This window comes from Sebastes fasciatus, chromosome 5 (genome assembly GCF_043250625.1).
Source record: "Sebastes fasciatus isolate fSebFas1 chromosome 5, fSebFas1.pri, whole genome shotgun sequence".
Taxonomy (NCBI): Eukaryota; Metazoa; Chordata; class Actinopteri; order Perciformes; family Sebastidae; genus Sebastes; species Sebastes fasciatus.
The window spans coordinates 19992774-20019623 of NC_133799.1; the positions used below are offsets into that span (position 1 = coordinate 19992774).

At 40.1% G+C, this 26850-nt stretch overlaps 1 protein-coding gene and 1 long non-coding RNA gene across 5 annotated transcripts in view; both read right to left on the reverse strand.

Moving 5' to 3' along the window:
• The window catches only part of sbno2b (strawberry notch homolog 2b), an 82760-nt gene that overhangs the window by 12493 nt on the left and 43417 nt on the right, over window positions 1–26850 (reverse strand). For 2 of the 4 annotated variants that reach the window (XM_074635639.1, XM_074635641.1), the window contains 18 exons: window positions 14881–15054; window positions 12286–12372; window positions 10745–10850; window positions 10476–10636; window positions 10226–10359; window positions 9503–9593; window positions 9185–9328; window positions 8957–9074; window positions 8758–8863; window positions 8413–8566; window positions 8127–8303; window positions 6688–6785; window positions 5978–6060; window positions 5489–5671; window positions 4355–4476; window positions 4066–4197; window positions 3804–3939; window positions 1506–1618 (listed from right to left, as the gene is read on the reverse strand). In XM_074635639.1, coding sequence (XP_074491740.1) covers window positions 1506–1618; window positions 3804–3939; window positions 4066–4197; window positions 4355–4476; window positions 5489–5671; window positions 5978–6060; window positions 6688–6785; window positions 8127–8303; window positions 8413–8566; window positions 8758–8863; window positions 8957–9074; window positions 9185–9328; window positions 9503–9593; window positions 10226–10359; window positions 10476–10636; window positions 10745–10850; window positions 12286–12372; window positions 14881–15054 — 2319 coding nt within the window. The remainder of the gene's footprint in view (window positions 1–1505; window positions 1619–3803; window positions 3940–4065; window positions 4198–4354; window positions 4477–5488; window positions 5672–5977; window positions 6061–6687; window positions 6786–8126; window positions 8304–8412; window positions 8567–8757; window positions 8864–8956; window positions 9075–9184; window positions 9329–9502; window positions 9594–10225; window positions 10360–10475; window positions 10637–10744; window positions 10851–12285; window positions 12373–14880; window positions 15055–26850) is intronic. The other 2 variants (XM_074635640.1, XM_074635642.1) reach the window with 1 other exon arrangement.
• On the reverse strand, window positions 13658–14865 carry LOC141767916 (uncharacterized). Its single transcript, XR_012593963.1, has 2 exons — window positions 14202–14865; window positions 13658–14158 (listed from the first exon to the last, which is right to left on the reverse strand). It is a non-coding gene; the product is annotated as an uncharacterized LOC141767916 (long non-coding RNA).

The following is a 26850-nucleotide window of genomic DNA, read 5'->3' on the forward strand; positions in this document are numbered from 1 at the left end:
CAGCAGGGGGCGACTCCTCTGGTTGCTAAAAGAAGTCTGATTGTATAGAAGTCTATGAGAAAATGAGCCTACTTCTCACTTGATTTATTACCTCAGTAAACATTGTAAACATGAGTTTATGGTCTCTATCACTAGTTTCAAGTCTTCTTCAATACAGCATGATGTTCATTTAGTAAATTATGGTCCCATTTAGAGTCAAATAGACCATAAAGCAGGGTATGTTTTAGGGCGTGGCTACCTTGTGATTGACAGGTTGCTACCGCGGCGTTGTCCGGGAGTTGTCCGTGTTTTCGTCCTACAACTTTAACCCTTTCACAGTGTGTTTTCGGTTCATGAAAGTTAATTGTAACTTTTCTGTTCACCTAAAAATGTCAATTCAGTGTTTGGTTGTACTTAGCTCCACCCTCTCGTGTCACTTCTGGTTGCAAAAAAACAAGATGGCGCCAAAAATGCCAAACGCAAGGCTTCAAAACCGTAGTCCACAAATCAGTGTAAATCAGAAGTGACTACGTCCACTTCTACGTCTATAGTCTGAACCATGATGTCAAACTCTTTATTGCCTCCAACACTGTCAACGGCAGCGCATTACTACGCTACACTCCTTCCGTTCTTATCTTTCACAATAAAATCACATACAAGATTTCAAATGAACTGCGAGGGAGGTGTGAAGGAACATTTACAAGAAGCAAAGTTAACAGCAGACCAGTCTTGTCGCCAGCTGCTGGCTCTGCCCACACAGAAAAATGCCTTGAGATACCAAAACAAAGGGATGTCTTAGCCAAATATGACATCACTGCTGATCTGGAGTCAGTCGGTCGCAAAGGTTTTCAGCAGTCTAAGTTGAAGTGACTGTGTGTGTGTTGTATCGGGTTCAGCCAGGCAGACGATATGTAACCTATTCTTGATACAGATTTACCGAAACACGGCTGGCAAACACATGAACGACTTCCTGGAACCGCCGTCCCGTGGCACCCTCCTAGCTGTTTTCCCAAAAGAACTGTCATGCTGTCACTATGGAAATAAATGACTAGTAGTGCTGAAAAGCACTGATAATTACGGAAAATAAACCTTGAGTTATAAATTATCCACGCAAGCTACTTTTGCTTTTTCTGCTTATTCATTTTTCCAGTGTTGAGCTGGAGAAGGGAAAGACCCAGAATCTCCTGAGGTTTGTGGAGAAAAGTTGATTTAACTTCAAGCGAACCAACAACAAAAGAGGCTCTATGTGGAGAGCTTCTAGGTGAGGGAATACCCAAGTAAACAGGAAGGACAGAGGGTGAGGGCAGGGTGAAGAGTCGATGGCAACCGAGAGCACAATCAATAAACACAAAACACAGATCCTCTCTGTTTACAGTGGAACAATCCTCCTAACACTCCAACAAGATCAGAAGGTTTATTTTCCCATGAGACAGATTTCACTTAGTTCAAAGGAAAAATCAAGTAATTGTGGGACAAAATAAGAAGAGCAAATGCAACACACACAAACACTTGTATAAGGCATTTACCAGGCTCTCTAGTCTCTTAGCCACAATGGAGGCAAAACGTCTCTCCCCAGCCAACTCTGAGATGAGGAAGATGTACTCTGGGGCCGTCACCTGGTTGGACCGATGGGTGCGACCTGGAAAGACAAGGAAAAGACGATGATAAGACAGAATTTATACAACTCACTACTAAAGTCTGACAATCTCTCACATCTAAAAACAGAGCGTTTCAGACGGAGGGTGAAAAGAAATAAGCCATAATTTTACAATACATCATTTTACAATACAACAACCAAGATGGAAAGCACCCAGTGTCATGATTGTGAGGTTGTCAAACAGATATCTAGCCAAATGAACAAACTGAATAAACATATCAATGACAAACAAGGTAAGCCTTTTGTAAGGTTTTAAATTACACAACAGTAGATTTAGAGATATGAAAGTAATTTCACACCGACTTATCTGTATGTCTCTTTGTTTCTCTGGTTTCAACAGACTTTACTGGCATTACCCGGCCAGACAGATGAAAAACGAGTTACGTATTTCAACTTAACAAAGATTGGGTACCGGTAAATTATTAGGAACAGAAAAGTAAGACGGGGATATTCTTGGTGACATGATAAGATCCGCAACATCAAACCTGATCTGATCTGAAGTAAATGTGATATTTCCACTCTGAGAGAAAACCCCCTGCTTAATCAGCCAACAACTAACAACCCCACAAAAAGAATTCCTTAGAATCTCTTATGAGGAAATAAATATGGCTGTCTGTGTGTATTTGTACAATGGGTGTGTGTGTGTGTGTGTGTGTGTGTGTGTGTGTGTGTGTGTGTGTGTGTGTGTGTGTGTGAGAGAGAGTTGCAGCATTCAAAAATAATACCTAATTGATGCAGATACAGAGAATCTATTTTACTAAATCCTTGTGCCTTGCAGCAAACTGATATAAAAACTACAACTGCAACCCTTTTTGGTACAAAGGGTCAAATGTTTTAGACCATAACGTGAAAAATCTGAAAGCAACCACAACCTCATATTACGAGTAGTGTTTCAGTGAGACAAGGCAACATTTGTCCTATTTCGGTAATCCTTTGCCTAAACGTGAGAGTGAGCGATAGTGGAGTGACCCTCTGCTGACCTAAAAGGAGGAACTACTCATCAATAAGTTTCTCTTAACATTCCTGATACCCTTTGACCCCAACGTTTCAGGCATATACGCAGAAAGCAGTAAATACTACAACGCTGACATATTCATGACAAACAGAAAAACAGACCATCTTTCAGTCTGTTAAATCATAAAGCCCAACAGCATAAAAAACTGTTGAAACATCATAAAAAAACTGTTGAAACATCATAAAAAAAGAAATGTGAATTACGTGCATTTCCATCAACTGGTTTAGAGCGAATAAAGTTTGCTACAGCGTAGTTTTGTCAGCAGTTGGCGCTAAAGGCTACGCATGACTGTAATCAGCCAGTAAACAGAGAAGTAGAGGCTGCGAACCGGAAACAAAATAAGTCGCCTTGGCCATTCAACCCATCTAAGAGAGAAAAATGGAGAGAGGTCTTCAGGATTTTGTTGCATTTGGGCAAGTTTTAATTGTTTCCTTCATGTCAGCTAGTATTGGTCATGTTTCATGTTGTCTGGAGACGAAGACAAGCATTCTCATAGTATGGGAATATTTGAGAATACACCAACAGCAGAAACAGCTGATCAGTCATGAGAGGTAAATGTTCCCTACATCGGAACATATTTGGCAATCAAGCGCAAATGAGGAAGTTTAATTGAATTTTGCTGTTTCCATACAGCTTTTCTAATGAGGTACTTCAAAATGCGAATAAAACTATGTGAATGGAAACGCGGCTATTGTTGAAAGACAATCATTGATAAAATAAATAAATATTGGTTGACACTATGTCATGAGTTATAATATTGTCTATGTTAAGTCAAGTTATGAATATGGAAAATAATACTGACTTGCATGTAACACCAAACAAGCAGCAGCAACAACTTGAAATTAGCTTGAGAGACCCAGGATTTGTACAAAAAGTACCCCAGTCAATTGCATGATATTCTTTCTCTTCTGTATCACAGTTGCTTTTAATGGGAAAGAAGAAATATATATTTTTTGTGTTTTATCCTGAAACATTTACTCCCCTTTACCTTTAAAGAAACGTCAGAAATGTAAGTTCTTTGATCATTGAAAATTACATTACATATATGCGAGCGCACAAAGAAAAATTCACACGCATGTAAAAACACCACCTCTGCTGCTACAACTCCATCCTAGGGGAAACACTGTTGGGAGATGACGTTTCCTGACTCACCAAATTGCTGAATGGCCCTGTCTGCACTCCAGGGCAGCTCCAAGGTCATGTGGACCCTACGCCTCTGGTTTTTCACTCGCTTGTCCGCCTGCAGGGAAATCCCAGAGCTGGCTGCCTCTGAGATGATGGCCACAAACTGGAGGAAAGAGGTTTGGGATTATTAGTGGAGATCTTATTGAACAATGTTTATAAAGCAGTACATTACTTTAACAAACAGATTGTTTGCAGCCAAGTCATGAATTATTTTATTGTTATGTCTGACCTTCTCTGCCCCCATGAAGCGATCTTTCTCCTTGATGTTAATGTGGTCGATGGTGAGACCCTGCTCAGCCCGGGACTCATAACGGACGCTGCCATCAGGACACCGCACCACACGACCCTTACGACCAGTCATCTGCAGAAAATAATTCATCATATTGTCAATTAATGCTCAATTAATGTTATTTTTTTGCTTTTGTGTGGACATTTATTTAAGTGGTGACAGGTGGAGAACATGTGAATCCAACTTATTAGATAGACGTGGCCAGGGAGTTTCTAGTTCAGACTCGTACCTCTGAGACTTTATCGGGTCCTCCAAACTTATCGATGAGCTCGTCCAAGGTATTGAGAGGTAGTTCTTTTCCCAGTATGGATATTTTGTTGAGGAGGCTCTGCTTCATCTCCTCTATCCTGGCTGTGAACAGGAAGCAGAGAGGACATTAACCATGTAACCCTGACAGGCAAGAGTACGACAGTGTATTAGGGGTATTGTAGGTAAAAAAACAAAATTACGAAGCCGGGGTATGTGGGTAATATTCAAAGAAAAAAACTCTGAATTTTCAAGATTAAAGTGGTAAATTTACGAGAAAAAAAGTCACAAATTTACAAGAAATATTGTCTGAGGTTATAAAGTCATATATTTGTGTGAAAAACGTGGTAACGCCAGCTGCCTTCTTAATTCTGTTGCACCTTAAATAGTGTTCTTAATACAATACAGACGGCCTCTGAGTGAGGCAACGGTCCTGGAAAATACACATATAAGTGTTTTCTTTCAGTGTCATTTTATGAACATAATGCTGACATGCTCTTTATGCTCGTTAGACCTGTTTGTTTTATTTTGCCAATGGGTTATCACATAAATCCTAAAGACTGCTGTTTTACAATGTCCTCTCCGACGTACGGCTTCTGAGTGAGTCGAAGGTCCTGTGAGATACATATACGTATCCTCTTTCATGTTCTTTCGTTGTTCTTTTATGAACATAAATAAATACTAAAATAATGAATATATTTTGCACTCAGCGGCTGACGTTACTGCACTGTTTAACGGTTGCGTCTATAGTTTGATGAGGTTGATCCGACCTTAAAAAGTGAAGCGATGTGGTTCCTTGACAAAAAATAGACAACAATTTTTCTTGTAAATTTGTGACTTTATCATTTAAGAGAATACCCAAATTTTTTCCTAAAAATTTTTGAGTTTTTTCTCAGAATATTACCCCTCCCCCAGCTATTTATCAATTTCCACAATTTATCTTTTTTTTTGTTTTTACCTATAATGGTCCAAATAGGGAGTCGTACAAGACTCACAAAAACAGCAGTGCATGGAAGGTAGTTTCAGTGTCTAGACTTGCTGTTGTTTGAGCGAGACTGGACACACCTACTAAGGCTAAAATATCTTCCTACTGATAAAACAACAAACATCTCCCTACCTGTCTGGCAGCTAGTGTGGTTAACAAATATGACATCATCATTGTCTAGCAGGGAGTCTGGTGAGGAGTTGGAGTCCGTGTCCATGCCATCGGAATCACTACTGCTGTCATCGCTGATGTTGATCACACCACCGCTGTCCACGGTGTGCTTGGGTACCTTGGTCTGGCGACCTCGAGGCTTTCCTGATTTGGAGCCACAACATAATATTACATTAAGGAACAAGAAGTACAGCTCAACAACACTAGGGACTTTTTGCAGTATCACTCAATTAGAGTCCAGGAAATAGAAGTAGACAGCAAGAAAAATGGTGGAAACAACCAGATACACACAACTATCTAAATACATATAAACAACACTCTGTTAACTGTTAAATTAAACTGCAGGGCAAACGGCTGACATGTCAGCTGAGCACTGGTTACATACAATAAGAGTGAAAAACATAATATGGGAACTGTTCCAGTACTATTGCTGGCATGGTGTTCACTTACGTTTTCTCTTATTCCCTGGTGCCTTCTCTCTCCTCTGTTTCTCTGAAGGGAAATGTTTCGTTACAAGAGACTGGAATACTCCCCTAAAGGAAAGAGGAAGAGACGGAGAAAGTTTTATTCTGACTGCAAAGCGTTCAGTACAACACCAGACAGTTGAGACAGTTGAGACAGTTAGACACTCAATACATTCCTGATTTGGCCTCATTATAGCTGTCGGGTGTTGACAGGCAGATGAACAAGTTATGGGTGATCCAATATACTCAAACCTTCAGGCATGTCTGCTGTGGGAGGTTTAGGGTCAAAAAGGTTCAGAGCACTCAGCGCCTGTACCATCCCTTTCTTGGATCATAATTAAATAGCTTCTAATAACTTAAGTGATTGCTTTGTTTAATTGAGGATAAATGGTGAAGACCTTAACTGCACGACCTGAATACTTTCATACAATCATTTTAAAGAATGCATGTGGTGAAGGCGTGTTCTCAAGATTGACAACTCATTAGACAGTTTGATGAAGCAACAAAATGAAGTGGAAGAAACCTACAGACTGACATGGCTTCCAACAAACAAACAAACAAACAAACACTAACACCAGGTGTTCAGAAAGTGCTGAAACCCAGTGAAAACATTTTGTAATTTTAGTGAATGTTCTTTCAAATAAACCTATTAACATAGAACATAGAAACAAACCAACTGAGAAAATATTCACTCACTCTGCTGCAGAGACAAATCTGTCCAGTTGTCCGTCATTCTCATCCAGGACTTCTCTGGTGCGGGACTCTCCAGTAGACTGCAGCCCAATAACGATGCACTGTGGTGGAGGTGAAACAAATACACATCAACAACCAAACAGTTCTGCTGTGTTACCTGAAGTACATTATATTGTGGACTCATCCCTGGCATCATGATGGCACAAGTTATAACATCCTTGTGGAAACTAGGGATGTCACGAGAAGCGATACTTTGGTGAAAACGTGACATACTCATTTTTATACACTAGGGTACAGGATCAGGGCTCGAGACTAACGGCGTCCCGGGGACGATAGACAATTTCCCGGATAATGCTGCATTGTGAACAACAAATCTGTGTTGAAATCGGCAGGAGGAGAGCGAGTAACGTTAGCTGTTAGCAGCCGGTGGGTAGCACAGTCCTGCTTAACTAAATAAAAGGGCTAACGTACAGAGGTTACATTGAGTAACATTGTGATACGTTCAAGCTCTACTCAGTAAAAATGAATATTAAGCGAAGGTAAATTATAACGGTATCTGTGTTCAAATGTAATCTTGAAAAAAAATTGTTTTTTGGCAAGAAACTTGAGGCGGATCATCAGGAATTAATAATAAATTTGTAAAAACCAGTATGCAAACGGTAATAAAGGAGTGTATATTGAAGTACATGTGATTTTTTTCCACTGTGTATCACTTTACCTTTATATACTTTACATACTGTTTTACAAACTGTTACACCTCTATGTACATATATCACTTCTCATCATGCATATACATACTACATCCTGTTTACATTCAGTTTCCCCATCTGAAATACGGTCTTCCCCAAAATTATAAATTTACATTACTATTCTATATTTACTTATGTTTATATCTAAGCCCTATATTTATTTTAAATGCACTATTTTATGCATTAGATTATAATTTTGCTTTTACTTGTGTGAATTCTTTTATATATACATATTTTATGAGCATTGTTGAAGGAACCTGAGACCAAAGATTTTAATTGTCAATGACTGCTTTGCTGGAATTGACAAATGACAAATAAAAACCTTCAAATTGGGTATCGAGAATCATGGAATTTCACTCGCATTGGTATTGATTACTAAATTTCTAGTAACGTGGCCTCCTTAGTGGAAACAACTAAAATGCACTCGACTCAACCTGTGTACAGGGAAGTCGCTTGTAGATCCAACAAATTACATCCCAAACTCTGCAGACGAAGCAAAGTTTTGGCAAAGCTATGCTTCAAAACAGCATTAATTTACTAGAAAGAAAAAGGTATTCTGTCCTTGGAGTTCTCCCCACTGACGCAACATCTATAGAATTACAGTTCGTGCTCGGATCTTCCTCTGGGTCATTTATAGTCCTTCAGATTATACATACTATGTGACTCAAGTGTTCAAGAGTGTGTGGTACTGACCTTTCCGGCCTGCAAATCTTTTTGGGCCAGCTCCACCAGGCAGCGGACCTTGGCAGCGATACAGAGGTATTTGAAGAAGCGCTGGTGAGACGACCAGAACTGCCCCCACAGAGACTTCCTGCTGACCAGGCCCAGCTCATCAGCTGCACGCATGAACACCTGCAACGCCTCCGCCCACTGGACACAGATTCAACATGTGAATAGTCATTTTAAAGTAGTTTTTTTTAATCGTACACACACTACCATAAGCATACACCATTATAATAAACACTGGCATGATGCTCACCAGTATGGCAGCTTTGTTATAGACCAGTTTGAAGTCACTGTCCAGTCCGATCTCTTCGATGCGGAAAGACACCCCTGAGAAGCTCAGCTGCCTGGCGATGTACATGCCGCTCACTTTCATGTCCATGGCAACAATCTCCATGGCACCGACACCTCTGTTTACAAACGGCATATAAATTATTCAACATAACTCAATCACGGATCAACCAGCCATAACCTCAAACTGATTGTAAGGTATTTTCCAGTCGGCACACAGCGATTTGGAGATATGGATCCACATGATTGAAAGGCTCCCGGAAAACATAAAACTTTTGAGGAAAATTCTGCAGCGTGTGACCCTACGAACCTCTTCTCGATGGCGTGCAGGAAGTCCTCAAAGGCTCTGAAGGGCGTGCCCTCACCCCAGATTCCCAGGCGGCTCATATAGATCATGTTCTTTGGCTCAGAGGCACCTGGGGCAGAGGTGACAAAAACATATATTAGAAAATCCTCAGTTGTATTGCATTACGTGTATTGAGTGTGTGTTTATTTGCGTGTCAGCCTACCTGTGGCACTGGCATACACCACTCTGGCCCGCGGCAGCTTGTTTTGCAGGTCAAGCACTGCCTTGCCCATCTTTGTAGATGTGGCATTCTTGGCTTTGTGGCATTCATCAAAAATAATCTGTAGTGGGGAAAGGTCAAGGGGCAATCAACGCAGACATGGAACACCAGTATCTTCTAGAAAACTGTTAGATGTAAGGTTAAGTGAAGGTTGTTTAAATGAAAGGATACAACTCCATCAAAGTCTGGCTTGCACCAGTCTAAGATCTGTTTAATTCTCGTCCGGTGCTGCCCTCCTGCCTGGCTCTCTCCAATCAGCGCAGAGTAAGTTGCAAACAGGACTCCTTCTGAGGTAGCTGTGTCTCCATACTTAATCTACAACAACAAATACAACATTTTAAAAAAGGGGAGTATTCGTGAGATATGTATGAACATTTACAGAGTCACAAATATTTTGCCTTTTCTGCTCGGATGCACGTGTAACTCAAACAGTTGCCAAGCACAAAACTCATTCTCTCAGCTTGTCACGCCGATTCCACCTGGACTCACCTTGTTTAAGGCATGCACAGGAATACTCTGTGCATCTATGTCTTTGAGATCTCTCTCTGCATCAAATTTCAGGTCATTGGATATGCTGAACCTGAGGGCAGGAGCAGAAGAGTCAGTAATTCAGTCAGCTTCTGCACAAACAAGCCTCTACATGTTCAACTGGATGAAAACACAATCATAAAAATCAATTATTGAAACCCAATGAAACTGCGGTTGTTAGTCATTTTTTTACGTTCAAAAATCCTCAAACAAAATCCTCAATTTGAATGAAGTGATTCATCAGATTAAACGAGTTAGTCTTTTTTTATTAAATTAACTTTCTTTAATCAATATAAGTCATCAGTGCATGCCCCTGCCTGTGTACATCCAACATTTTCTAACTACGTGGATACGGATGGAGGGAGAAAATAGAGAACTTTAAGGAGCTGCTGGTGGCAGAAGTGAGGAATATCGGTTTGCCGCGAGAACAAATCCGCACGGAGTATAAAAGATCCAAACGTTTACGATTCAGCATCAGCTCATGTCCATGTGGAAAGCATAACTGAGGATTAAGCCCCACACTCAGTGAAACACAAGAGCTGTGCAGCATTCGAATGTTAATTTATTTTTACAATGTTATGAATGAAGCTTCGAAGCTTCAAACTATTACGGTACAGCCCTAGGTTGTTATTTAGGTTTCAAGATCCCTCTATGAGGTGTACGAGAGTTGTAAATCGCTCTTACCATAGTGCTTTCTTCCTTCCCTTAAGGTAGTTCTCCAGGATGATTCCTGCCACAGTGCGTCCCTTTCCGACCCCTGCCCCATCTCCGATCAGGAAGCCTGCCCTCTGGTTGTTCTGAAGGATAACCTCGTGTTGCTGAGGGTACACAAAGAGCAAATGCATGAACAAAGATGCCTGCATAATCAAAACATAAATCATTCATAGCTATAAAATTAATAAGTGCTTTATGTACTGTGTGTGTGTGTGTGTACCTGGCAGGCGTAGATGATGGCCTCTAGCTGTAGAGCGGACAGCAGGCCACAGTTAATAGCTGGCTCAGGGATAGACACAGTGTATGTGATGTCAGGAGGTGGGACACTGGATAGCGTGTTGGTCTCCACCACTATGTCAGGATGAGAAATTCCTATAGTGGCTGATGAGAGGAAAACAAACAGAACAGTAGTTTAAAGAAGGGAAAATTTTAGCGTCATCCCATATTACGAAGAAAAATTGGATGTTGACGTTCAGTCTAGTGGCCTACATTTGGAAGGTCTGTACTCAGCATATGTGTCTACATGTCCCAGTTCCTCTGTCTCCTCTTCCTCGGCATCCTCTTCCTCCTCCGGGGACGACTGGGTTCTCTGAGGCTGGGAACACCAAAGAGACTTCAGTAATGTAACTCACATTAATAACAGCCACATGTGGGAGTTATGCTTCTTGTTTCAGCTTAGGTGAAGTTAGGAAAGAGACTGTAGCTGAAAGTCAAGAAGCAGGTGAGCAGTTAGTAAAAAAGTTAGCACAGCAGAGCTCCTTATCAGGGAATGTTAACCAGTGCACCAGAAAAATAACAAATGATATTGAAAGGTAAAAACCAGCCGAAGCAGAATGAATGAGAGCTTTGAAACAACAACAAACACGTCAGATTAATGGGCAACACTTTCTATGACCCCCACGTCTATAATGTATTAATATAAACATACTTATAATGGATTATAATCAGCTTATGGCACTGTATAATTATAGTTATAAGCGCTCATACATATTCATAATGCTTTATAACAATAATCACATTACAAAGCACTTCATAACGACTTCATAACTGCTGGTCACTCACTGACATTTTTTGTGTGTAGTGTATTATAATTTCCATAGTTGTTAATCATTATAATGTGATACTCTAAGTGGTCACTGTTTGCTTTAAGTAAAGTAAATACATATTTTATAATGTTTTGTGTGTTGTTCTTGCATAGATATGTTTTTTTACTTTACGTAAAGCAAACAATAACCACTTACAGTAACTTATAGTAACTTATAGTTGCGTTATAATGCATTACAACAGTGATTATGTGTTATGAAACTATGGGAATTATAATACACCATGATCCTTGCAAAAATAATTGTCAGTCAGTGCAGTTATGAAGTATTATGACACCTGACCTTATAAGTCATTATAAAATGCTTTATAATATGTTATGATTACTGTTCTAAAGCATTATGAGTATGTATGAACGCTTATAACTATAATTATACAGTGCTATAAGCAGATTATAACACATTACACTTGTGTTTATAATTCATTATAGACATGGGCGTCATAGAAAGTGTTACTGATTTATGTTATCTGAGAAACTGGAGATGCAAAAGGGTCCCATTTTGACAAACAGATTAATATTACACTCTATTCTTGTCCCATGGTCTACTCAAAAAGACAAGGCAGTGTATGGAATAATCCATTCTCTATTCATTGTAGGTTTGTGTAATGTCCAATACATTCAACATGCAGCAATGCTTTCATCATCTGTGGTAATACAGACATGTAAAGAAGGCACAAGCATTACGTGCTACTAGCTTCATGTACTGCACTGTCAAAATGGGGCCTTCTGACTCAGATTAGAGGCATGATATGTTGCTATGTAAAACAATCTTAAGCCTTATCTTGTGTTGCGAACACGCAGGGCAATGACAGCTGCACATTAGACATAAACTGAATATCTGCGCATTACTGAGAACTGCCGTGAGGCTCGTCTAGTTAGAGAGCTTGGTTTCATTTTAACATCAGATTGGAGAGGTTGGTGTGGCTACCTGGAATCCTCCTAAAGGTGGGGTGCTGATAATAGCAGATATATCATCCAAACTGGCCAAGCCATGAAACCTGCTGGTGCCATTCAGCTGTCAACAAAACATAAAATGAAGAAATACAAAACAGAAATGAAAACAGTGACAAATGCAAAAGAAAAGAGTAACAAAAAAAACACAAGTATTCACTGTATGTGTGTTGTTGTGTGTGTGTATATATATATATATATATATATATATATATATGAATGTGCATGAGAGCATGTGGGCACTTCATGGCTGTCTGATGGAGCAGCACTCAACAAAATGCAATTTGTCATCTGGCGGTGAAACGACAACAACAACAAAAGGCAGATAAAGCCGTGTGTGTCTGGGAAACATAATGGATGAAATGAGGGCAGAATGAAAGGAAAATATAAAAGGCTTTCAGATGACAGGAGAAATGAATGTACTCTGATTCATATCAAAAATATATCTTTGGACCCATCTAATTCAGAAATGATTCAACAGCAACACGAGCAGGGATAGAGGATTAACACTCGACAACAAAGTTGCTCTTCTCAGATATGATATACTGCAGTTCAATGAGTTTCTTCGAAGGGAAAGTCCATCAGAAACAAAGATGATTATTATTTACAGTCTCATACGGCTCTCTGTACCGGAGATACAAGAAAACAATGAACAAAATCAACTTGTATAAGAAATAATAAACCAAAAATATGTTTTCAAAAATGTTTTAACATTTCTGTGCAGTGTCTATGTGCAACTATAGAAGTGGTCAGTCATGTGGAACCAATGTGATCGAGTCCCCTGAAGTGCTCTGCCTGCATTGTCAAAATAGCTGGTAACAAATGGGTACATTCATTCAATTTATTTGAGAATTTACATTTTAAGAATAATGGACCACTGAAGTGAATTTCAAGTAAAAAAAAAAGTATCTGGAAAAGAGTGTGTGTATAAAGGCTCAGCAAAGGACTACAGTACCTATTCACAGTGTTGTCACCGTATTCCACACGATCATTTTTATCAAGTGGTCAGGTCTCTGTAATGATACTATTTATTGGTGTTTTCCAACTAACATTATTTATAAACATGCTCTCAAATTTAATATTTGGTGGACTGGAAAATATGTTGCTACCAGAATGTATCCAGAAGTTGTTCTAAATTAGAGTGAGCCAGTATGAACTAAGAGGAATTTGCAGGTTTACAAAAACAAAGATTAGAACAAACGCAAAACAAAGATGTATAACAGTCAAAGGAGTTAATTTGTGGAATAGTTTTGAAAATTAAATGAAAATGTGTAATACACTTTATAAATTATAATATATATTTTAAAATAAGATGATTATAAAATATAAAACTGAGGTATGAACACTAGTGTGTTTGATTTTTTGTGTACATGTAATATAAATATATTTTATTTTGCTTCTTTCATTTTCAGTGTATAAATCTAATGACAAGTGTACAAAATAATTGATGTAAAAAGGGCAGGTGTAATAATAAGCTACGGTTTCAGCGTACACCTTTTAAGTCAGCATAAACTTGCTTTGCTTTGTTACTATTTCAAACGTAATGACTTATTATTGTCTATTATTATTTTTTTATATGTGTATTTGAGTTGTGTAAGTTGAAAACGACCGAAACTAAACTAAACTCATCCATTTGAAATACTGCCTTCCACAAATGTATATTTACATTACTTATTTAATATTTATGACTTGCACTCTTTTGCCTTTGATTCTCATTTTGCTTTTACTTGTGTGATTTTCCTGTTTTATATATATAAACTTTTAATGAGTATTGTTGAAGGGAGAGATCGCTTGCTGTACGACTGCTTGCTGTACGACTACTTGCTGTGCGACTGCTTGCTGTACCACTGCTTGCTGTACCACTGCTTGCTGTACCACTGCTTGCTGTACCACTGCTTGCTGTAATTGTTGTGCATATGCATATGACGAATATTGAAACATGAAACTTAAACTTCCGGGAAGTTACAGATTCCCCAAAAGTGAAAGCACAATTGAAGAGAGTTACACCTGCATAAATAAAGACTTATTGCTATTGTAGTAAGTGTCAGTGAATCAATATTTGTCTAATAGTTAAAAAGGTTATTTGAGGGGGCAGAGCATTAGCCATGGTTTAAATATTCAGTAACTGATCACGGCAATTCATTGTTACTTCCCAAGGAGATAATTGATACAAATTGGCTTAAATCCATTACACAACAAATGGGTGGCTAACAAGAGGAAAATCCCTTGTTCAACCATGGTCCTGCCCTGCATACTATCAAATTAAATATTAATAAAAGCTGTTTTCCTGTGTATAGATTGCACTGAAGCCTTGGTTGAAATAGAGCTGTAGCGTAGATGGTGTTCAGAAGAATGAACAGCCACGCCATTAAAGTCCCATGAGAGCAGGCGGCAGCACTAATGTTTATCTGACCCTTGCTTGCTAGCGTGTGGTGTCCACATTCCCAAGTACAGACATGCGTGTGTGGATTTAAGTTTGCATTACATAATAGCTGTAAGATGAGCTGTTGGTGTGGTAATCAGTGTTTCTGGTAATGCCGTGTGTGTGTGTGTGTGTGTGCTTACTACTGACCTCTAGCTGGCTCTGTGCTGGTGTGGTGGTACTAGTGTTGACGTCCCAGAGGGTGGGCACCGTGGTCAGGTTGTCAGGGCTGATGAAGGGCTGGGCATCAGCATACTCCGACAGTGAGTCAGCCGGAGAGGAGAACAGAGAGTTTGTGGAGAGGTCATCAATGCAGGACAGGTCCTGAAGGCAGACAAAGAGAGGAGTTGTTAAGTTCAACCACTGAAACAGGGCACACACAGAGGGTCAGGGCAGCGAGTCACACTGATTTTCTTCAGCTTAAATGAATTTAATATTGTGAAAATGACTCCAAAATCAAAACAAATGTATGCAACCACAGCCAGCCTTTCCAAAGACTCCCTTTATCATCAAGCTTCATGGGAAAATAAAGGACTATTAATCCTAATCCTAATCCTATAGCAGACACAGCACATAGGCTGAGCAGCAAAGGAATAATAAGTGTATACCTAAGAAAGACAAAAGATGCATGGATGGGAGTGAACCACAGACAATAAAGGTGGCCCATTCATTCTGGATTTCAGCCAATGCTGCACTCTTTTGGGAGTAACACGAGTAGCCCAAACAAAATCTAATCACACACAGATGTGTGAGAGCGAGCACGTAAAACAGAAAGCGAGGGGCGGGCATAATGAGAGCGCTTGTTTCGGTGTGTGTATGTGTGTGTCATTTCAGCTATGGCTGCCTTCCAGTCGCCCCTCTATTCATATCCTCTCCAAGCCATTAGCATGCCATGTTCTTTAACTAGCCTCTCACAGGCAGGCAGCCCCTCGGCCCCCTGAGACTTATAAACATGGATGTGGGGAGATAGGGGTTGAGTGATGGGGGGAAAGAACATGGTACACAAGGACTAGCTGAACAGAGGAGAAACTGTTTGGAAATGGGAGTATGGATCTCTATTTTATTGTATGTGTTTGCCTGTGTGTAGTCCTCATTGTGTGTGCATGTATATTTATACTCTGTGGATCATGTGTGGAAGTTCCCACACCCCCATGTTCCAACTACACCCTCCAGGGGACCATGAAGCAGCCTTGAATACTACCAGACTATAATACTACACTGTAATTTTTTTAAGGGACAGTTTCACGTTTCGGGAAACATGCTTAGTCACTTAGATGATCATGTCAGTGCTGTTTTAATGAATCTATCACCAGCAGCCAGCTAAATTAGCTTAGCACAAACAGTTGCCAGGCAACCAGTATAGCAAAGAGTACAGAAGCAAAGAGATGAAACAGAACAGAGAGCAAATTTCCAAAAATGTTGAACTTTTCCTTTAAGGCCTGGTTGTCTGTGCTGTAAACTACTGTGTTAAATAACATCCAAGCAAAGCAAATATTTATACACTTCCTTTACACATCTCTGTACAGTACTGCGACTGTGCATTCAAACATGCTTACAGCACCTCCAGAGTGACACCTTTTCAGATAAAAAATACTGTACAGACAGTGATAAGTGGGGTTAAAGCACAATATGCTGTGAGAACCCAAAGTAAAAGCTGTCCTGAAACAGAGATGATAAGTCGTGATGCCGCCTCAATCTCAACAATATGCTACTGATTAATGTTGAAAAGCTGTGCTGACTTCTGTCATAGCTGTGTGTTAGCCATTACTCACAGTTCAGCTGAAAATGTTTCACCGGCATGAGAAGACAAGATGTAGAGCTCTTCGTGTTAACATGACTAACTCATATGGGAATTAGGGGGGTGTTGGACAAACACAGGCTCACCCCTCACAGATACATGTGTATATTTTTGCCCTCTGACGTTAGAGAAACAACTCGCTGACCGTAACGTGTGGAGTATTAGAAAGAGCTTTTTCAAGGGTACAGCACTCAGCTTATCAGTGTTTGCTGGGAGCTCAATGAGAATGCCTCTCTGTAACTCTCTCTCTCTCTACCTCTTTTTCTCCCTGTGTATGTGTGTGTGTGCTTCCCGAGGGCAAGATCAGGCATGAGCTCTGAAAGCAGGCTCTCCAAAGTTGTTCTGCCTGCAGACAGCTTTACTAGGCTGACAGGAGGGTAGATGTAGGGAGGGTCCCTGTAAAATATCACCACCACTCCTTAACATATGACCTGTCACTTTTTACCACGTTTCCTTTCTCCATTTTTCTTTGTTTATCCGATCAGCTGCGTGTCTTCCTATTCTGTCCCACCCCTTGCTCTCCTCCCTCCTTTTTTGGCTGTACTGGCTGAGGAGTGGTGAGTAAACAACAAGGCTCGGAAAAGGGACACTGTGTCACCAGGGCCATCATTCCACAGAAGCATAATTGTGGAAAAACCCAGAGGAGCACAGATAGACACATGTACAGTATTTCGCAGTATGCGAAAAAACAGCATTGTTTTTATTGATGCAGAGTAAGTCACAAACAATTGATGAAAATAGTAGTAGAAGAGTTTTGATACAAACTAGGGCTGTCAATTGATTGAAATATGTAATCACAATTAATCATGATTTTCCATAATTCATTTTTTTTATCTGTTCAAGATGTACATTAAAGGGATATTTGTCAAGTATTTAATACTCTTATCAGCATGAGAGTGGGCAAATATGCTTGCTTTATGCAAATGTATGTATATATTTATTGGAAATCAATTAACAACACAAAACAATAACAAATGTTGTCCAGAAACCCTCACAGGTACTGCATTAAGCATAAAAAAAATGTTAAATCATAACATGGCAAACTGAAGCCTAACAGGCAACAACAGCTGTCAGTGTGTCAGTGTGCTGACTTGACTATGACTTGCCCAAAACTGTATGTGATTATCATAAAGTGGGCATGCCTGTAAAGGGGAGACTCGTGGGTACCCATAGAACCCATTTTCATTCACATATCTTGAGGTTAGAGGTCAAAGGACCCCTTTGAAAATGACCATGCCAGTTTTTCCTCTCCAAAATTTAGCATAAGTTTGGAGCCTTATTTAGCCTCCTTTGCGACAAGCTAGTATGACATGATTAGAACTAATGGATTCCGTAGGTTTTCTAGTTTTATATGATGCCAGTATCTGTATTCAGTATTTGATACAAACATAAATTTGATTAAAAAAACAGAATTAAACAAACTACTTAATCGGATTTTATATGAAAATACAGCTTAACTTGGGTTACAATTAAAGTTAAGAGCTGTCATAATAGCTTTAACTGTAAAAATGGTTTTGGTTATAAAACCCGTAATGACTTCAATGTGCTGAATCACACTGGATTAATTCAAGCTCAAGCTGAAACTAGTTTTAAATTTGTTCTGCAAATATGTGATTTGTATTTAGACCTGCGGGTCATTGCTCTGTGATGTGACTTCCAGGTTTTCCACATCATGTGAACTCATGTAACAGAGCATGCTGTGCTGGTGCAGTGTTGTTATTAAGAGGACCAACAGTCCTGATACTCTGATAAAGAGGAATCACAGAAAACTGCAGCAGGTTGGTTGGTGCTAACCAAGACATGGCCGGCCTCAGCACCATGCTAATCGAGTTGTTAAGCAGAGCGTAACAGAGGCAGCAGTGTTTGTCCCCCGGCAGGCCCGTACCGAGGGCTAGTTCGTCTACTGTTCCTGAGACTGGGCCCTGCCGAGCAGAGATAAGGCTTGAATTCCAACTGCTCTGATGGTAATCTGGCTCCCTCCACAGCACACAGCCACACAACCGTATAACTACTAATCCTGCCTCTCACTCTCTCTTGCTCTCTTTTTCTCTGCTGCGCAATAAAAAGAAATATGTGTGTGTGTGTGTGTGTGTGTTTCTTTTAAAATTGTTTTCAGGGAATTAAATCTGCTTGAAATCTTAGTTGTATTTTCTGAGAATAGGTAGGAAAAGAATCACATTGTGGTTACGCGTGTACATGTTCACAGAAGAACATGTGAAAGCCCACGAGCGTGTCATTTGTCCACCCTCCTCCCGTTTGCCTTTCACGTGTTCCTTCTTCCACTTAAATTTCTCCTCTGCTATGAATGCTAAAACCAGCAGCATATCATCCCCTTACAACCCTCCCAGTAAAGTTGAAACCACGAACAAATACTGACATCCTCCTGACCACTAGCCTATAACACGATGCCATCTAAACTGCTAAAAAGCTTCAGTAGGCAGAATATTTTTTATAAAAATAACAAAAGTAAAAAGTAAAATAATATTTGCTAAATTCTACCTATTCCAGCTTTAACTGTGAGAAGCTTAACAGACATAATATGTATGTATTGTTCATCGCGTGGTGTATCCACAGAAGCGGTAAATTGTATTTGAGTGTCTGGATAATGACAGTTGTCTGCCTGGTGATGATTAATGGAGGCACACAGCAACAATCCCCTCCAGTGCAGCGCTGCAGAGCAACTTGATGGTTGCGGTTGAAGGCGGTGGTTATCAGCTCTAAGAATCAGAACTGGAAAAATACACTTCTAAACACAAACCGCCCACAAACAGCTGGGCTTCATCATCTGTTATCGCTGATGTATTTACAGTGTGAGGAGTAATCTGAAACAGCTTCACAAAATAAGTGAATGCATGATCATGAGAGGTAACTGCTACAAAGTACATTCAGGCTAAAATAAATATAAGCAATTACAGTGAAAAGGCATTTATATCTGTGCTAGTCGTGCAGCCTCAACAACTGCTTCAGAAGAGGTGAGTAACAGCAGCTCCTGATATAATGACAACAATGACACTGGTTATGACACCTATGATAAGCTCAGGCACTACCATACAAGGAAGTCCAACAGCCATATCTTTTGTCAGCTTATTATTTCCATGGCATATGTACCTGTCTTTGTCTGTAAATGTTGCTCATTACTATTAAAGGAAAAATGGTTTCTATCACAAACCCCATCAATGATAGGTGTGCATCATGGCATACACCACCTGGGTTAAAATATATCTATGGTTTATCAGATAGGAACCCTTCTTAATAAGCACGTGTCCCTAAAAGAATAAGTTCAGTAGAAGAAGCTTGTGTTCCCTTATAAGCTCCGTTACATTACAATCATAGCCTCTCAAATCTAATTACGAATAATTCAGCGATTACTTTGTTTCTCTCAGCTCCCGCCTACTCGCGTGCATTAGAAGGGAAAAAACAGCTGGACTCGAGAAATGTAACACCTTCTAACTCATGTTTAAAACTATAAACCAGTACAAATATAACAATTACCACAATAAGCCACCATGTTCTGAACAGACAGATTACATTACAAACACTAACAAAAAACTATTTGCATTTTGGAACATAAAACAGCAAACTTAAAACTACTTAGTCCAGCACTCGGGACTAGGCAGGCATGATGGGAAATGTAGGCCTACTATGGCATTTTACACTGCCTGAATTAGCCTAGTTGCTAGCGGACTTTAGTTAGTTAGTTAGTTAGTTTCCTTACTCATAGCTCTTCTACTCTTACTTGGTTTAACATTTAGTCACGTCATCTCCCGAAAGAACAACAACACTGTTAAATTTCAGCCTACAGGCACATTTTTTCCAGCTCAACATTGATGAATCAGAGCAGCTGATATTGGTAGAGAGCGCAACAAGCTTGTGGACTACTGAGTGTCGTCTCTCAGCTCTGCACACACACGCTCTGCCTTCGCCCTCGCTGACACCCATGGGTGACAAAGAGCGATTAGAGGGGAGAGAAAGGAGAGAGGGGGGAAAAAGAGAGGAGAGAAACAAGAGTGACAGTATATGACAAGAAAAGCGTATTTTTGTAGATTACGGCACACTTGTAATGCACTGCAGAAGAATTTATGTTTTGTTCTTGTAATGATTATGTACTGAGGTGGGTCACACAGATACGGATATTGAAAAGATGCAGCTTTTTATACTGTACACTGTTTTTGTTTGTTATTAGATTTGTTTGACCCTTTTTCCTCCAAATGTGCTGTGGTCACATCCTCTGTATTGTAGTTCTTGTCACTGCTAACTCCAGTGTTGCCCAGGGGAATATATGGACAACCACATGCCTCCTGTTACACACATGGTGTTGTCAGCTGCTACTTCTCACCAGAAGTTTCTTTGGCATGTTGAAAATGTTGACAACAGTTGACATGTCAACATGTTGTCGCTAGTGCAATGACATGATTCCTTACGGACTTGTGATGCAGTTCAAGAACGAGCCAAATTGACAATTTTGTGAAGAAAGAAGTGACTTTTTCTGCCCTTTAGTTTACGTCACTGCTACATATTAGAAGCTAAAATTTCCCCCTGCTATCAAAAAGCAAACGTCAAGTAAGAACTACTGTATATAGTCCTAGGCCACATCCTGTTAAACTCAATAACCTGCCTCAGTGCAAGGCCAGGCCGAGGCCCCGGGCTTTCCCCTCCTACACACTGCCAGCTTTTCCAGGGCCAGGAAACAAGTCACCCTGTCCTCCCACCTACCCCAAACACCCACATATGTACACAAACACACACCTCAAATGACCTCATCATCTCACCCATAACGTTTCTGTCATCTCTTGCTTATTTTCTCCCAGTCTTTTAAGCTCCGTCCCCACTTGTTTCCCATCCCGTCTCTGTCACCTTTTCTCCCTGCTCTTTCAGCCTCTCATCATGTGTTTATCCTAGTTTTGTTTTCCCACAGAATTCTGCGGCAGGAAGATGATCTATTTAACCCAACACTTACTTTTCACCAATATTAATCTGCATGTAGTTCAACATCTTAAATGAGGACCAAAATGGCAATATATTACAAACACCAGTATGCACCAAATGATAAATAAATGTACACATAAATCAATGCCTACTATTGTACCCTGTAGTGTTTACTGGCCGAGGAAAATACAAATTTAAAAGCATTTTAAGTGTAACACTTTACCGACTGGTCCTTTTTCCAACATCTCTATTATTCTGTTAGGGCTGGGACAATACACCTATCTCCCAACATGTATTGTCATTCGATATTACAATTTACTGTGATTTTTGTTAACTTTTTTAACACTAAACCATGGGACAAGTTGAATCATACACTTCTAGGGACTTTTACTTTGGAAAATATCTAAATTAATACAGTCAAAATGTTTGATTTTCAGCATGTATGTAGTCAGAGATGTCCTGAAGTCAAATACTGTATATCAGTCATTGTCAGGCATTATTTATAACAATTTTTTTCCAGCAACCCAAAAATCAAAGAATAAAGACTTTTCCCTCACAAATGAGTGGTATTTTCTTTTTAAGTTATAAGGGACATGAAATGTTTTATACTTCTATTGAATTTAATCGAATCAATCTTATTTCAATACATGTACTTTGTATATACAGTTATCACCTTTATTTTGAAAACTGGACATAGTCACACGTGTATACTTCCGCTAACTTCGCCAAGTCTGTCGCTAGCTCTGTTCTCTTTATACATTCATGGTCAGCTCCATCAGGGCCAAAATACATTTAACATAAATGTCAGTATATGGGTGCGCTACAGTTGTAGCGTCGGCCGATTTGAACACGGAGATGAGAGTGACGGCTGGCTTGACCGTACGTTACCACAATACGATACCGTTACCTGTCCATGACAGAGTTAGCATGCAGCTTTAGCCATCATGTCTAGCTCTGCTTTTCATGGTAACGTGTGAAACCCAAAGTGTTTCCATACTTTACTGTATGTGTAGTGTTTACCACTTTGGATTTAAAATGTGAGGATGCAGGTCGTATCCACGCGGATCCTTCGGCGTTTTCTACTTTTTTGTTTCTGCTGGCTGCGGTTTGTTTTGTTTTTTGACAAATACGGAACGGATATGACGTCACGTTACTCAGACTACAACAATAAAAGCGATAACTTCCTTCCACCCCCGCATAGACACAAATATGTTGATTCTGGCATTTAAAAAAATCTATTTCAAAATCGTAAAAAAAGAAAGAAAATCACGATACATAGGTGAATCAATTTTTTCCCCATCCCTACATTCTTTATGGCTGTAAATGCTGCCTGAGCTTGAAAATGTTGCTGTGACAACAGTACGATGGGGGTGTGTGAGTCAAATCACAATCACAAATCTGAGGGCTATAAATGCTAATAAAATGCCATGGCTCTTGTTTGTAACATAGGTAATGCAAAATGAGAGTGTAACCTTGCATAACCCTGTCAGCGTGACGAGCAGTTCCACTGAAAGCTGCATTCTTATCTGTCAATTTCTGTGACGTGTGTATGTGGATGGGTTGGTGGGATAGAGGGTTATTAAACCACACACTACCCCACACTTCTGATCAGCTGAGTAAAACAACCCCCACCCCAGGCTCTCTCCTCTGGGGTCAGCTGTTTGACCTTGTTCATGCAGTCAACAGAGCCTGATTGATGGCCTGTGTGTGTGTTAGTGTGTGTGTCTTTTCATTTGGTGTGTCTGGGGCCTGGAATTGAAAAGCCACCACTGGTGTCTCCCTTTCTGTCTGGATTATGTTATGCCAAGCTGTCTGCATGTCCTACATCCCTGACATATCTGTTGGGCTGTGACTTTAATAGAACAGCTCGAAGCTTTTTCCTTTTCTTGAAGCAGACACTGAATTTTTGGCAAGACCGGTAGCAGTTAGAGCCCTTTTGAATTCAGTATTAAACTGGTTTTCTGTGTTGTGTAATAGTTAAGCACATCAAATGTTTTGTGGACAGTAAAAGCCAATCTTTGTATCCCAAAGTGACTCTCAAAGACATGCAGACATAAATCAGCTTATCCTGTCACAGCGCTTTGATCAAGGAGACAATTTGTCAAAAAGCCATTGTATTTTTATGGGTACACATGGAAAGTTTCACATCTTGTTTTGGACCCTTTAGTCAAACAACCTCCGGCCAAAAAATACATTCAAACAATTTGAAAAGTCCTTCACAGACAACTACAAGTCTAGAGAACTGCTCACCAGCTGTTCCACTGACCACAAAGAGCTCCACTCAGGACCCCTGCCAAGCCAAAACTGACATTATTTAAATCTGTTTTCTACTGAAACTTTAATGAGTTTGTTCCTAAAACCCAGGTTGCCTCTTCTTGACAGCTGTGCTGAAATTAAATTAGCAAATGTTTTGAGGGGATGTTCTGAGAAATAATAAAAGAGATTATCAATTTTCATTGTATTTACATTTTTATAGTTGAGGGGTCAAAAGAGAAATACAGAGTCTAGCCTATCCTCAACCAAAAAAGCAAATCATAGTGACATAGCAAGTCCAGCAACCTCCTGACAGGCAAGCCTTCATGTCGTGCCAAGTCTGAGTAAAGCAAGCCAGGGACTGCTAGCTGCTTACAAGCCTCCTGGAATTTTCCAGTGTTTTCATATGTTCTGGAAAATAAAAGGATGCCATGTCAAGTGTCCCAGCTAGCAGCCGAATGACGGAGCTGGTTCAAAGAACTGTTCTGCTAGTTGTGTGTGTAGGAGAGCCTGAAACTTGCACTGGGCTGACTACTAGGAACTAACAAGGCTCTACGATCCACATGGTGCTGCCAGCAAATAAATCTATCTGGCAAATTCAGATTCTTAGTCCAGCAAAGAAGGACACAGTTAAACAAGTGAAAAGTAGCACAAGTTGAGAAAATAATAAGAGAACAGAGGAAAGAGAGAGCAGCAGTGAGAGAGATTTCATCTGTTATGTATTTGGGGCGGTGCCAAGAGGAAGTGTCACCCACACACGGGTGCCTTGAGGATGAGTTGGCATGCGCAGAGGCATGTCTCAATAGTTTAAACCTACATCTTGAACTGAAAAAAAAAGACTAAAAAGAGCTGATATGAATCCCAAACATATGTTGGGCCTCTGAAAAGGATTTGTGATTGTGAAACAAAGATAACACAAGGAAAAAAGAACACACATCTACGTGTGTGTTTATGTGTGATAAGCAAATTGCATGTGTGAGCCTGCGTCCTCGACGTTGAGAAAAGTGGATGTGAGGGGAGTGTTGACGCAAGATGACGTCTCAGTTAGGGAGAAATTTCAACATACCACACAGCACTTGCAACAGGGGGCAAACGCTGTCATTTGTTACAGTCACATGCAACGTGGCCTTGAGAATAACTGAGAATATTATTCAATTCTGAGTGAAACAATTTGACTGTGTCAACTGGTCATAATTTTAAAGAACACTAGTTGCATATGGTTAATAAGATTATATTATCTATAGAGGACAAAAACAGAAACTCATGCAGATGTTTTTACCTCTGCGAGCTCATGCTCTAATAGGGACCTGTTAGAGTCTTGAGTACATTAGTACTCTGAAGTCTGAAATTAACTTTTTTACTATAGTCTGAAGTCTACTCGCTCTATTGTGGGAGACCAATACTAGATGACAAGAGTGCTTGAAGTTGTATGAAACCAAACATCTGAAGTGTATATTCATAGGTTCTTGTATTACCTCAAATACCCTTGCTCTCTATTAGTCACACATACCCACCCACACGTTCACACACCTGCGGTCAGTGGAATACTATCACGCTGTGACTGAAGATGGTGGGCTTGCTGCCCGTAAGTGGGTGATTTGGTTCTTAGCCAAGGATCAACTGCAAAATGGGGAGGGCATTTACTCTTTTACAACCAAGAGCTTGGACACCAGCCACTCTCACTATTACGATTAGTTGACTAAACTTCCCACGTCATGACAGTTGCGTTCTGGCTGACAGACAAACTTAGGGGGCGTTTACATGCCGCGTTTTTTCACACTCAAACTGTAGATGCACGGCAGGTACGCTCAAACGTGGGAGCGATGCGAGGGCGATGCCGCCGCCGCCACGCGCAAGCGTTTCCAAACGCCTATTTTTCAGGGCATGATGGCTGCACGCAGAGATGAAAATAGTTCAACAGCACAGCGCATGTCATGTGACGAGGAACAATCAATCACAACCTGCAGGTATCTTGTCTTTCTTCCATAAATATCAGTCTACGGTTAATATGGAGGAGAAGTTAATTATTTTAGTGCAGGACTATCCTGAGCTTTACCATCTGTCCCACGGACTATTTTACTTGCTTCACCCTTTCTGTCCAAAAACATTACAACATCCAGTTGAGAGGTGAGCCAAACTGACAGAGAAATCTAGCAGTAATGTTACTGTGAGGGATTTAGGATGCTGGGAATGCATTTATCTTTCTTTTGTTTGTGTTTAGTTTAGTCATTGAGGCTTCCTGCTAAATTTCCGCAACTTCATCATCATTGTCGTCATCGCAGCACGCATGTTTTTGGTTGCTTAGTAACGGCAGGCGCGGATGAAAGGATGAAAGCGGCACGGCTGGCGTTTTCTACACATTTTTAAACTCAACATGTGAACGACCCCTTACAAAGTTTTTATCCTGATTATCCTGCGAACCATCTCAAGTTAAAAGAATCCTCTAAAAAAAACAGTTACAATCAATATTGACTGGATGCGTTTCACACTTTGGGGGAGAAAGGGCTTCAATATTAATTCAATCCGGTAAGAGACACAGTGGTCCAAAAAGGTTTTCATCACACAAGTCAAACAGAGTAGTGTGACATCCCACCAAGAAGGCACTTAGTGGGTTGTGAACAACTAAACAACAAATTAGCTCTACAGAAGACTTGACTTGTTTTAAACAAATGTACTGAACACTTCTATGACCACCTTATGACGCACACTATAAGATCCCCTGAACCTTGATTTCTTTCTTTCACATTTTTTGTCCTTTTTAATAGCTAAAAATATAGAGACAGACAAGAACAAAGGCAGAGAGAGAGAGAGAGAGGGGTATGACATGCAACAAATGTCCCTGGCTGAAATCAAACTGGGAAGCTTTTGATTTCATAGTCTTAACCTTTACAGGTTAATAGTTCTTGTTGGTGAAATTTCAAAAACATACCCAACTGATTATTCTTTGAAATTCTAAACTCAAGTCAAATGGGGAAAATGACAACAATAAAGCATTAAGGCCTGTTAAGGGAAATTTTCACATTTTGCCACCACTACAGGCGACCAGTGATGCATAAAAACTGAAATAACTTGTTAACAGTAAAACTAGATGATCCGTAAACATGTACTGTGCCATCTTCATCCTATTGCAGCAGCTGACTGCT